The following is a 14,544-nucleotide window of genomic DNA, read 5'->3' on the forward strand; positions in this document are numbered from 1 at the left end:
GTAAATATAATCTATAACAATAAAAATTATAGTATAACTATAGTATAATTTTCATGAAACTATGACAGTAAAAACTGATTAGCTTAATTAACTGTTAAAGCTTTCAAGTATGAATTTTCTCAAATTTTTTATACACTCTGAAACAATATAAAAGTATGCATTAAAATTTGAAGACTCAAGTTAAATTAATTGTCAAATTTAGTAATTAATTTAACAATTAATAATTTGGAAGTTTACCTACTTCCACATTCTCTAAATTGTATAATTATATAATTTACTTTTCTTATAAACGTGAGAAATCACTCAAGATAATTTGAAGGGAACTTCCTTTCTACAGCGAAAATGACAACAAAATAAGATTTCAAATAACAACAATCCAGGAAGAATGAAACCTCTGTATTCGTATCTTCTCTTTAAGCTTGGATTCGACCTCTATATCTCTTGGGATGATCAAGAGCAAAGGTTTCTGTCGAACATGTCGTCGGAGAAAAGGCTTCTGCCATCAAAAAAGCTATCGGAATCGCAGGTAGAATATTGATTTCACGGATATTTAACGTATCATTATCGCGTGTACATTATACACAAATACATACATATACGTACACTAGAATATACATGTACATAGGTATCACGGTATCGCATCGCGCAATTGCGTACCTGTGCTTCAATGACATACTCTCTTAAAACACGGAATCCTTTCTCCACGCCAGCTATCGAATGAAGCATCCTTAAAGGATTGAGCATTCTCTGAGTGCAAGAAGCTGCGCGACAGAAACCTTTTTCACCAGAACGCACGTGGTTCCGACCGATTTATAATACCATTTACCAGTGGGCGAAGGCAAGTCCATTTTCTCCACGAGATACTCCGTACTCTCAAATATCGTGTAAAATAAAGAGAGAGAGAGAGAGAGAGAGAGAGAGAGAGAGAGAGAGAGATAGTACTATATTCCAACTCTCGTGTCTTGTGCTAAATCAGCGCTTACGTAACACAGTCGTAAATACGATCGAATCCGCATTTGTACTATAGCAAAATTATCTTCCAAGAAAGAAAATAACACCGACACACCGAGAAATCTCTCTATTTCTGCGAACGAAGAAAATAAAAACTGTACATAGAAAAAGTCTGTTAATAATAGTTGTTCGGTTAAAGTAATAAAAAATAATTTTATTTTGTTTAATATTCAATAAGAATTATCAAACAACTATAATAATACAATCAACTATTTGGGTTAGTAATACTTATTAAATGTTCAGAAAAATAAAATTATTTTTGATTATATTAAGCAAACATTTTATTGGAATTATTTCATTCGGCAATTTGATAGCTAATATCAGACTCTTTTTTTAGTACGGTCTGATAATCGGACCGAAAATAATTTCTTTAATGTCAAAGATGAAATGAGGAAAATACAATGTAATTAATTAACGTTACTAGTATTTATAAAAATAACTTATAATTCAAGTAGCAACTGAGACGAAAAGAATGTTCCTGGGAAAGACTTTATATTATTGCGGTATTATTTTGTTTGCTCGGAAATATGTATCAATCGATTTTAAAAGATTCCATTAAGTTCGCTTCATCAGTTTGATTGGAAACAGCAATTCGCATACGGCTTTGGACTGTCAACATTCATTCGCGTGCGTCATAAATCTGACGGCATCCGTGCGCGCTTCACAACGACGACATGCTGTGCCTTGCATTATTCAGAAAATCCACGAAGATGCAGGTCGATCTGAATAACGGTAACCGTGGAATATATCAAGAGATTTTCTTAAAAAGAGCCATCTTGCCCGCGCGCTGTCTTGCGAAATGTACTTCGCAGAGAATATATTTAAATCTTGGGTATACGCAGCGCGCCATGTGTAATACCACGTACAATATTGGATTGTTCCCTATTTCTTCCGTAAATTTCTACACTAGCGTGTAGATTGCTGCGTAAAATCCTGGTAGTTTTGGTTACAAGTCAGAAATTATATTTCGCGAATGTTTGCCATAGTTATTTTTTTCAAATAAATCAATGAATGAGATTACAAATAAAAATAATATTATCTTGAAACTAATATTTTTTTTATTCCAAGTAAATTAAAACAAATAAACTCCCGACGAAAGACGTAAAGTTTTCAAAATATGAGGTTACTAACAAAATGTAAGATCACTTTTCCTTCCAAGAATATTCAAGAACTTTACGATCAATGTTGAACTTGTAGTATCATCGACTTCCTTCCTCAAAAATAGAGTCCTGAAATTTCATCTTGTTCGAGATATCTACGTGTCATCGCAGTGAAATTGCATTTTGAGTATCGCGCGGTTTAGGACGATCGCGCTAAAACTATGTAGTTTCTCCCCTGCCTTCTGGAATTCGCAAAAGGAAACAGTTCGTTACTTTAAAATTTTCCCGGGACATGGAAAAGCGTCGCTAGAAAAGAGCGAGATGCAGCTCTCTTGCTATTTCGAGTCTCCTTTCGCGCATTTTCTTGTTCCTAGTAGCACGGAATATTGCATTATGCTAGACATGAAGCGAACTCGCCCATGACGAAATTTTATCTTGCAAAATAGACTACTCGTGTCGGATCAAAGTTGATTATTCGCGCATGCTTCGAAATTACATTTAGGAAAACGAGCATAATACTTCCGAGTAACAAATGCACTGTACGTGAACACGTGCAAGAGTCTTCCTCTCTTGACTATTGCGTTTTCTATATTCAAAGTGGAGACTCTCTATTTGACAAAATCCAAAACGTATCTATCTCTGATGGAGATATCTAGCCGTTATATTTAAATAAAAAGAGCTTCAACAAAAAATCGAGTTTTAGAGAAATAATGAGATGTGACTAAAGCAAACAGAATATTGCTTTTCTGGGTAATATTGTTGACATGCGTAAGATCGTTGATATGAAATTATACTTTTACGTAAAATCGTTAGCAAAAAGTTACATTTCTAATTTTTAAGAATATGTATAAGTTGTTATCGCGACGAAATAATCCCGATTAATATATCTAACACACAATACATTTAATAACGTTGTTCAATAAAAAAAACATCAGAATAATTATTATGAGATTAGTCATTTCCCGTAACTTTTTAGAACCTTTTTGAATACGAATCCGGTTTCCAAATTGCTCCATCACATCATAATTTTGAGAAATTGCTCCATCACGTCACAATTTTCAATTTAAATTATAATAAAGTATTTTATCATATTATAACTATGATATGTGACATGCCAGAGATGTTTTATTACAATCAACATTAAGTATGCCATTAGAACTTTCAACCATCAAACGAATTTTTTAGTATTGGCTCTCATATCAAACCTAATAAATTCATAAAAGATCTTTATACGTAAATTTTTATGATAACTCGGACATTTTCATGTTTTTTGATATCCGCCATATTGAATCTGTCATTTTAAATTTGTCAATTAAGTCACTTTTAATATCGGATTATTTGTAGTCAGTGACTTAAAAAACCTTTAAGTTTAAATAAATATAATTAGAATCCATTTGATAAATAATCAATAATAAATAACTAACAATCAATTCACAGCTTTTCTGTAAATTTAACCATAAATGTCTTACTAACCACAATTGACACTAAAAAATCCTTTTGAAAGTCTCAACAATTTAACTTTGTAATAAATTCTCCAGCTCGTCATATATACTTATATATAGTATAATAAATACATATCATACATATTTATATAGTATAACAAAAATATATGAACAGCTCTTTTTAGCAACTTTGATTGCAAATTTCTCAAAAATATAACGTAAAGGAATTTGGAAAACAGATTCATATTTAGCATCCAAAAAATTAAAGAACATGATTAACCTTGTTTTGGTGTTCAAAAAAGTTATTTCTTGTTGGACGATGTAATTGATTGTTCATTTCTAAAGATCAGAGTTTTCAAAAACTTAACTAAATATTAATAAGCAAATTGTTAATTAGCAATTTTAATGATCTTTGAATATGTCAGGACATTTACGACAATTGGACAATACCAAAGGAAGTTTCTCATTGTCAGAGAATCAATGATTTTATACACTTTCGCTAAACTGAATAAGCGAAAGCTGAATAAACGCAGGCGATTTAATAATTAATTAATTAGAACACTAATTACAAAATCCGATGAGTGAATGCTCTCACATAATTCTCGAGATAAAACTTTCTCCCCGACAGAATAAAGGGATAAGAGATTTTCATTTACGTTTGTCCTATTCGTATATATTATACAAATGGCACATACAAATAGCACAGCTACACAGCATATGCAGAAAAGATATTGTTGAAGTATCAAAAATTTCAAGATTCAGATTTGAAAATAATTTTGTTAAACCAAAATAATTATATAGAACGTTCAAATTTGGTTGCTAGAACATCAAAACTTTTTGCAGCATTACTCGTCATACTTGAGATTCCTATGTAATTATTTTAATATAATAATCCAACAAAATTATTTTTATCTATATTATATATAGATCTGTATCTAATCAAATTGTTGTAGATTTTAGCATAATCATTCTTTCCGTATTTAAAGACAACTCTTAGTTCTAAACTGTTAATTAAAGTTATATAATATATCTGTATCAATTTAGTAATTATATCGAAGAAAAGATTACTAAATCTTAATATTTTTTTCAATAGCACTAATTAAACATTTATTTATATTTATTGAGTTAAATATTTACTCGATAAAAAATTTTTTGTTAAATCAAATTAATATTCATTTAAACATTAATAAATGTATAAATGAACATATATTTATTTAATGCAAGCATGATTAGTACTATTCAAACAAAAAATTTATTAAATATTTATTAAAATTTAGTATATTTTTTCAGTGTAGAAACATAATTTTCTAAAAACAACTTGCTGCTACTTTTCACATACTCACCTCGATACTAAAATATCCTCTGTCGACATAATCGCCTAGGAAGAGATACTTAGTCGAGGAAGGTGGACCGCCCACTTCGAACAATTTCATCAGGTCGTAGAACTGTCCGTGAATGTCGCCGCATACTGAAACCAAAAGTAGAACCAAATTAAATGTGGAAAGGAGCCCCTTCCTTCAAAGGGAAAACTAGTGAAGAACTAATTAGCAGCAAGTTTTCTGAGCTGCGAATTACGTAACGTCGCATGCAATACTCTTTCGGGGCGCATTGAGTTATGCGAGATAAAAGCGCTATTCAAAAAACGAGACGTAATTACCCAGCGAGCGATTAATATAGCGCGATTAAAACGCATCTTGCATCGAATATATAGACATTAGCGACCCTTGAGAGTCGGTAAACTTGTTTGCGAACGTTTCAAAGTGAAATTACGCTTCTGTGTCGTGGAGGATACGGGACGAAGCGGGATATGTTGAGAAACTTCAAGTACGAAACCGAGAACTATTAGCGACCAGAACCCGGAGTGACGTCGGAGTTACTTTGACGCGGTATTCGTCGTTCGTTTTCAATATTGTTTCACATTGTCTAAAAAAGAATTATTCCAAAAAATTATACATATAAAAATTTATGTATATATGTATATATATACAATTATTGCGAATAAATTTAATCATTTAATCGTGCTTGTAAGATCATATAGTCATATAAACCAAGACATTCGAAATATGAAGAAGTATCTACATTCGCTTTTCTTTCTATTCTTTCACATTCTATTATATTTCTCAACATGTTTTTGTTCTCTTTGTACATTTTGTCCAAATACCACAACGCTATTTTGAAATGTTTGTACAATTTCGAAATTTGACGCTCTCTTTAGCGAACAATAGCATAAGACGGGCATAAGACGAGCCAAGACAGACGATGAAAGAATTTTTAAAAGATACATAAAAAAAACAGATGTACAATGAAATATAATGAAAAGAAAATATGACACGTCGGAAAGCGGTAAACTGTTATACACATGACGATAAATGAAGGCCCATAAACTGCTGCAACTTAGTTTTCAGCTATCCAGCGAAAACTATCGGAGGACTGAATACTGTGCGCCGGCATAACATCATAAGCTCTTACGACTATCAACTATTTTTATTATTCACCGCTTACAGTACGTTACAACACTGCTTTCACAACATTTTCCGATACCGTTTGTTGCAGAGGTGCACTCACCAATAAAGTTGTTCTCGAACTATGCGCCGCACAGTGCAGTCGTCCGTTGTAGTAATCAAATAAAAAAAAAAAAAAAGATCTATATTTCAGCTTTATACTTCGTTTGAAAAGCGCGGAGTCCACCAATGAAGGATTGATAGGAGTCTGACGTATGATATTTCCACCATAATAGAAACTGATCCACGAGATACATTATTATTAAATAGAATTTTGCGTGATTCTCTTCAAATATATACATCGGTGTAGCTTTTTTTTGGTGCGCCACGATTCTATTTTCATATCGGCTCAATTTTTCATGTTTAAAAAAATTTTTTTACACGGTAGAGAGATAAAACATTTGTTTCTATAAAGAGAGAGAGAGAGAGAGAGAGAGAGAGAGAGAGAGAGAAAGAGAGAGAGAGAAGACGCGTAAGTTCAGCGTTTACATAAAATATTATCGCGGAACAAAGGCAGACACCGACGAATAACATCGACGCTGCTTTTTGTTCAACACGCGACGATATATCTCACGTTAATACCGGGTCGGCCCAGAAACTGGAACAACGTCGCGTAAAGCAGCGAAATATGAGGCGGCAACCTGACAGCGAAAGCGCGGATAGATACCTACGATAATTAAATTGAGATCGTATTAATATAACGGGACAAGAAGAGGCAAAATAATTGACTGTAAAGGATGAATAAAGGAGATAGAGTTAGCGAATGTGGATCAGCCTGAACGGTGATATGGTGACGTTCTTAATTTTGGAGAACCATCCTATAATCTTTGTTTTATAAACATCGATGATAGAAAATTGTCAACAGTTATACAATCTTCATCTTCTAAATTCTGAGGAAAAATACAGCAATAGAATCATGAGAGAATTGCGAAAATGTTAATTAAGATTTTGTATTTACTCGAAATCTTGTAATATCACTGATTTTCGCACCATATTACGTGAATTAATAACTCCTACGGAAAATGAGATAATTCGAGCCGTTCGTCTGCGCTTTGAAAGTCGAGTGGCGAGGAATGCGTGGGAAGGAACCTACTCGAGACTCACAAAAGAATAGAAAGAAACTGAACTTTATTCTTCAGTCTGTTCCTTTCCGCCGCGGTGCTTACACCTCGCCATTATTATTCTCTCCTTTCTTCTTTTTTACTTCTAATGTTTTCTACAAAGAGCAAACAGGACGAGTGCAAGCATCGTGGCGTTATAAATAAATGATCGCAAAGAAAATAAAGTAACATTATCGGTTCGGTTTAGCGTATTCTGGGTAGAGAATCTAATAAACTTTGCAAATGCATAATACAAATATATCCTAGGCGAAAGTTTAAAATTTTAGTTTTCGAGTTTTGAACAATTTAGAGTTTATCTTTGACTGATGATTTTCCCATTCTTTGATCTTTTGTTTCTCAATTCTCATAATCCGGTGTCCTATTTTTCGTTGGGTAATCGTCTTGGGATTCCAACAAGTAGTAATTTCAGCAACGGATGGCACTAGCGCACTGCTGCAAACCAAGTCTAAATATTTCAGACAATCCCCAAATGTATTGGCTTGGTTTGGTTCTCTCTCTCTCTCCCTCCCTCCCCCTCTCTCTCTCTCACTCACTCACTCACTCACTCACTCACTCACTCACTCACTCACTCACTCACTCTCTCTCTGCGCGTTTAATTATTCGCATGCGGATACCGTAGGGCACAGCACGAGCAAAGCAAGAACGTAATTTTGGCTTGGCCAACAGTGACCCCGACGATGTTACGTACTGTTCTATTGACTCGGCTTTTGCCGGCGCGTCACGTGCCACGTGAACCAACTAAATTTTCGCAGAAGCCGCGTTTCTAGGGTGTATCCTATGCGCGCAATGTATTCACAATCGTGATCTAATTATTTAAATCGCCTACGTCACTGGGACAGATAGATGCGGATATACTTGTCGATACTACGCAGAACATAGGTTCGTGTTGTCACGTCTATGGAATGAGATAAATCAATACAAAATATCCGACATTGTTACACGATACACGGAATCGTTTTTCACTCGTTGCCTAAAGCAATTTCTAGTTTCGCACATAATCCTTTATTGTAAGTTAATAACTAACTTCAACGAAACTATTGAGACGATTGTATACCTACGCATATGTATATCTGCAAGTTCATAAACTTGCACTTGGAAATGTGTCTGGAGATTACTTTAAGGGCGATACGCGTATTCAGTGTCTCTCTTGATCGACACAAAGTGAATTAAACGGATATTCGCAGTGGTTCGCATCGACAAGGATCACCGCTAAGTAAGCACGAATTAACATTGCCGACAACATGCCGAAGAGCAGTTAACACGAGATATGGAGACACGAGCCACTAACGCAACAGCCACGAGCCACTAACGCAACAGCCACGAGCCAGCCTTGATCGAATACCGATCCTACTCGCTTACATTCCAATATTATCCCAGAAATTCGTCTTCCTCTCGGCTGAAGTACTTCCTTGATTTATAAAATAGGACAAAAGACGTTTGGGATAGCAGAGGAAATTTGCCGACCATTTTTCATTCCCATTATTCATTGCCCATCCAAATTTTGCATTGCAATAGAGTTTGGTAATTGTTATAAGATAGAAATATTGATGAATTATTCTGTCATATGTAAGCCATTGCTTGTTACATTATTAGATATCACAGGAGCAATATAGTAATTGATCACTTTGAATTAAACATTTTATTAAATATTAACATTCTATTTTTTAACTTTCACTTTTTTTTGTGTCAAAATGTAATCATTATAGATAATTTCAAAGTGAATGTTTATATTAATGTAAGCACTTGCAAGGAAATCTAAGGAACTTAAAGAACTATCTTTAATTTTGAGCTTTAAGTATATAGTTTTTTAGACAGAAACCAGAGATATGTATTTTTTTATAATAAATAAAATAAAAGCCAATCACACTTTTAGAGTTTGCAACATTTCTTTGAAAAAAAATCGCTTATTATCTTTCAAAGCGAATATTATTGAAACTATAAGAGATACAAAAAAATATTTAAAATACTAAGATAAAAGTTAAATTGTTTTAAGAGTAGATACTTAATAAGTATAATAATTAAAAAAATTTTTAATTAAACAAATTTTTTAAAATTATTATTGTAAAGTACTTTTTTCTATCTTTTACAATTTCGACGATCATTGAAATCGAAGGGGAACACTTCCATGAGTTTTTTTTTTTTAGTAAATTATGAATTACATTTTATTCAAACTTAATTTAATTTAATTTGTCGTGTATTAATAAAATTAATATCTTTTATAATTAAATTTATCTCTATTCTTTTAAAATTTAAACAACCTATTAAGTGGATGACCTACACACAGATATGAATAAAAATAACTCGAATTGAATAATATATATAATTTGATATAAATTTAAGTGTACAAGATTGATATTATATTTTACGAAAATAAAGAATGAAACTAATATTCATTCTAGATTTCCCTTAAACAAAAAACATCATATTGTTCGCCTTATTTGTTTGATTTATCTCCCTCCTATAACTATGTTACTCCTTATGGGGCGATGCTCCATGTATGACGAGATGAAATAATTCATCGATATCTCTATCTTGTAATAATTTTGAGAAACCTATAGCTACGCGGAATTCGGATGGGTGACGAATGAAAGATGATAATTTTCTTCCTCTGAAATGTCTCGCCTTATCCTACTTAATAAATCAAGAAATCTCTTTATCTAAGGAATAGAATTTCTAGAATAATGATATTCCTAGTACTAAAAAAAGAAAGAAACGCTCAGAACACGAATCATGTATACGAATAGCTATAACGCACAAAAAACTGAAACAGTAAATCATAAGGAGTAAATTTTGGCCAATTACAATAAAAACCATAAAGTCAACGTAAGTGATAGCAAATCAAACATATTGATTTTTTTATTGCTTAAGTTTTACTGTCTAAGTTTTTTTGTATATCATGACTTTAAGAATTGAATAATAATTATTTTCGTGAACTATTAAAAAAATATCAAACATCAATCTTAAAACTTTCTAGATCTGAAGTGAGGATGCGCGCTAACTTCACATGCCCAGGAACACCTAGCTAAATAATGGTCTGTAGCCTTTCCTTTTTTTTAAATACTAGGCAACAAGACGCTATTTGGCTTTTAATATTATATTATATAATACTTAAACCGAAAATGTACAAATATACAAGCACATAAGTATACAGTATACAATCACGAAAATCTAACTTTTGTAAGCTCAAAACATTATATGCTGACACTTATTGTTTCAGCATGAAGTGAGCCAAGCAAAAAAGAACTAAGCATCGCAGAAAAACGGCAAAATTATTATAATTAAATCTCTTACAAAGATCTTCTGAAAAATCTCTTTTTTATATAGCGTACATAAATACTTTCTAAAGATGTTAAAGTGTATATAAAAATTACTAAGTAACTTCTTTATACTTGTAAAAATAATAAAAATTAATCCAGATACGAATAATCCATCATGTGTAATAAAAGACTGGAAAATCATTGTGTATACTGAGGGTAAAACAGGTTTGACGAAAAGGACATTATCTCGATTAATGTACTTAGTAATTAGGGCAATGTGCACAAACTGCTAACGACGAAGTTGCCGCATTAGTTGCATCGCATTTTTATTATAATCCGATTAAGCGTGGCGACTTCTGTCGTTAAATAATCGGTTTCCACGTTTGCAATTAACAATCTGCTCATTGCAGCGCTAAAGCGGATTTCGCTCGTGCGCTGTCTCGTTGATTATCGATGAGCACCGGCGTTTCCGCTTAAACAACAGGAGGACAGTCATCGTGGATAGCCGCATACGCGCTTTTAAAAGCTCGTGAACCTTTCGTACATATTGTGCGCAATTTATTTAGCCTGCAAAATTTATGACCCATCGACATTAAAGAATTGGAAAGCTATTTTTTCGGGTAATGTACCGTGACCGCTATATCACAGGTACTACAGGACAAATGTCATTGTCTTACATGACTATATTATGCCTACGTGTGTGTGAAACTTCAATCTTGCTTTGTCACGTCTTTTGCCATATTTTTTCTCATAGACTTTTTATCACTCTTTCCTCGACAGCTACATCTTTTTTATCTGTATAACACATTCTTAGCAGCTATATTTATGAAGAAAAATATAGATCGAATAAGCATAATTCAAATACAAGTCTCTCCGGTCCAAGTGGATATCAGGTACGTTTCACGGACAACGTCCGTGGCAGGGAAAGTAGCGGGCTGATGCGGCGTGTTAAGCGAATAAGTAACCGACTGCAAGGCTACGACGATGGTCTCGGCAGTGAAACGGTGCATAAAAATGCACTTACTTAGCCGCATATAAATCGATCCGCTCGCTGTTTACGCCGCTATTCCGAGGTGGTGCATAAACTCACACTCCCCTGTACACCTCTCCAAGCCAATCACTCTTCGTCGTACAACGATAGTAATGCCTTCACGAAGGGAAAACACAGCCTGGTTCAACGTTAAATGTACGTTGCGTAGAAGCGTAAAACACTTTTCTCAACGAGATGCCATCGTTACCAGGGACGATCGTATCTGACGTCGAACGGCGCCGCAAATTCGCTCTCCCATGCCGAAATACAGGAAATATTAGAATTTACGTAGAACATATGAGAACACAGCAAATATGGGACATCTGTTTGTTATGATATGTCCTGATGCTTCGGAATAATGAATCTTTATGAGGTATCGTGTAAACCGTTCAGCTTTCGACGATAAACGGATCTTATGTGTTGTGATTCGCTTCGATGACGTTTCAAATTGAAGTTACTGTCCCGATGCGCGTTCCATATTACATTTAAGCTACGAATCGAAGGAGATGCCTCCCAGCTGTCCTACCCCAGCAAGGATTGGACGCTTTAGTAAGAGTTTCAAGCCACGTGCGGATGAAACGCGGTATCGTAATCCAACAAATGTAGTACGTTCCATGGTGATGCAGTTAACCCACATTGCTACGGAACATCCTTGCCGTGGAAGAGCTTGCTTCGACTTCGTTAGCCGGCGCCATCGATAACGACAGTATCCAAGCGGAACCGTAAATCATAAAGATTGTAACAGGAAATAAGATACATCCCTACCTCCACTTTTGCTACAAAGTGCTTTCAAGTGCACTTAGAGAAAAAGTAGGTGACAACTACATAAGTGACAACTATATAAATTTTACATGTAAAATTAGTGCATATATAGTTGAGTAAACTATTTTATAATTATTGCAATTATTGCAATAAATAGTTTATTCAACTGTATTAATATTATAGAATTTAAAATCCGTATGAGATTCTTAGTTTATTGTACAGTTATTATCTATATAGTTGTATTTTTTTCTAAATGTGAAATAATGTTTCTAAATGTTGACACAGAAACGCAAAAAATAAAAGCTGAAAAATAACTAAGCGAATAACAAAGATATTACGTCTGTCATTATATCTGTAAAACATTAAAATGCTTTTAAGCAATCTAATATTAGAATGTTGTTTATACAAGTTAAAGAAACGTTTACCTCATGTTAGAAAAATGTGATTTTTTTAATATAATGTATGCAGAGATGTCATGATCAAATTCAGAGATATTCATAACTTATTGAAATGAAAAATCATCATGTACATAATTATAGATATCTGTTTTTTATTCCTGCAATCTCTAAACTGGTATACACGGTGCAATAAGTTGAATAAGAGAAACAAATATATGTTGTTTCCTTCTGGCTTGTAAACTGGAATGAAGCTAAAGAACCTCCATTGTAATGTTGGATGATTGGCACTACTTGTACTAAATTAAAATTATATTGATACCGTTGAGAATGATTTGAAGTAAATCGAAACGCATACGTATTTTATACTTTTTATATTGTTATACTTCAAAAATGGATATATAAACATTTCCATTATTATACTTGTGCAACGATTACCGCGCTGACTCCTACTTTCCCTTACAATTTAGTTTTTATATTGTTACGTTTCACTTCAACTTATCGCACCGTGCACTAATTCAGAAAGTGTAGGAAAGTTCAGAATCTTAATAAAACGAGAATTAAAATTCACTTAGTATTATAAGACACGCATACATCAACGATGCGCGCTGTTACATTTTTACATCAATGTGACATTCATAGCAAGAAGAAAAGAGAATAAACCAGAATAAATCAGAATAACTATGGTATATTTTTGCTTAAGCGATTTCCGGGGAAAATAAATCACTCTCTATTTTCGTAAAATATCAATCTTGTGACAAACATGATGCCTGACATGCGAGATAGGATAATTCGTCGATATATCGTGTAGTAATTTTGCAAAACTTTTGTTACACAAAATTCAAATGGGCGACGAATGAAAGATGGTTGGGAATCCAAAAACAATTGCGACTATTTACAAGTCTCAATGTGCGAGAGCAGAGAAAGAGAGAGAGAGAGAGAGAGAGAGAGAGAGAATATCTTCTGAGGAATTCGCCATTAAATGGAATGCGAGCTCGCTAGGCAGCTCGAAGCTATTTCGGCTGTGATTATTTCGTGATCATATAAATCTTTCCTCTCCTTCACCTCTTCTTTGCGATGAAACACCGAGGACGCAGCTTGACAATTTAAGTTACACGCTCCGCGTGCTAGTTTCACCGTTGAAGAGCCGCGTTCTCGTACAAATATCTTCTTGGCACACACGCATTTATTTATACAAGGTGTTTGAAAATTAAAGTCCTCAATGCTCATTCTCTTCATTTAAAGTGACAAACTCGAGTTATGTAAATAATTTCAAGTTATTATAAGTTCATATAAGTTTACTATCTTAAGCCTTTCTTTCTTCTCTAGAACAGAGAAAGACGACAAACAAGTCGAGATTTTTATTCATTGTTTCTTAAAAATACGAATTTTTGCAACTTGACATATTTTAAATTGAAACAATATCTCTGATTTCAATACAATTTCTGTTTACAATATCGGGTAATATATGACATTATCACGTTATATAACACTGTATAACACTGTATTATTCATCGTTTTATCTCGGTAAAGTAATTGGGGCGAAATCATCAAAGCAATTTCTGATCTTTTGTCTCTTGAATATATATTTCGGACTACCTTTACCTTATTAATTTTCGCATTACGTCAGCTCGCGCAATTCGGACGTCGAAGTCATACTAAAACGTTACTGCAGTGCGCCATTATGTCAGCCAAATTCCCCGGACGACTCTTACAATTAGCTTAAGCAGCTTGTAAGTACAATGGTCGTCAGTACCTGAGGCAGTTTATGCTGTTCCCTTTCATTATGCGCTCATAAGAGTCCTCAGGTTATTCTCTCGTATTTCTATCACATACGATATAGGTGGCTGAGAATTGTGTCCATTCAAATATAATTGTCATAATGTGATTATATATAAAATCAAAGAATGTGACTTCAATATATA

General features: G+C 33.6%; 1 protein-coding gene across 6 annotated transcripts in view; it reads right to left on the reverse strand.

The window, feature by feature from the left end:
* LOC108691979 (serine/threonine-protein phosphatase 2B catalytic subunit 2-like) overlaps positions 1–14,544 on the reverse strand; it is a 158,942-nt gene that overhangs the window by 58,916 nt on the left and 85,482 nt on the right. For all 6 annotated transcript variants that reach the window (XR_001931944.1, XM_018200027.1, XM_018200031.1 and 3 more), the window contains exon 3: positions 4,897–5,021. Coding sequence is in view for 5 of the 6 variants with exons in the window: in XM_018200027.1 (XP_018055516.1) it covers positions 4,897–5,021 (125 nt within the window). In the remaining variant the exon portion in view is untranslated. The remainder of the gene's footprint in view (positions 1–4,896; positions 5,022–14,544) is intronic.

The sequence above is a fragment of the Atta colombica genome, unplaced genomic scaffold (genome assembly GCF_001594045.1).
Source record: "Atta colombica isolate Treedump-2 unplaced genomic scaffold, Acol1.0 scaffold55, whole genome shotgun sequence".
Classification (NCBI taxonomy): Eukaryota; Metazoa; Arthropoda; class Insecta; order Hymenoptera; family Formicidae; genus Atta; species Atta colombica.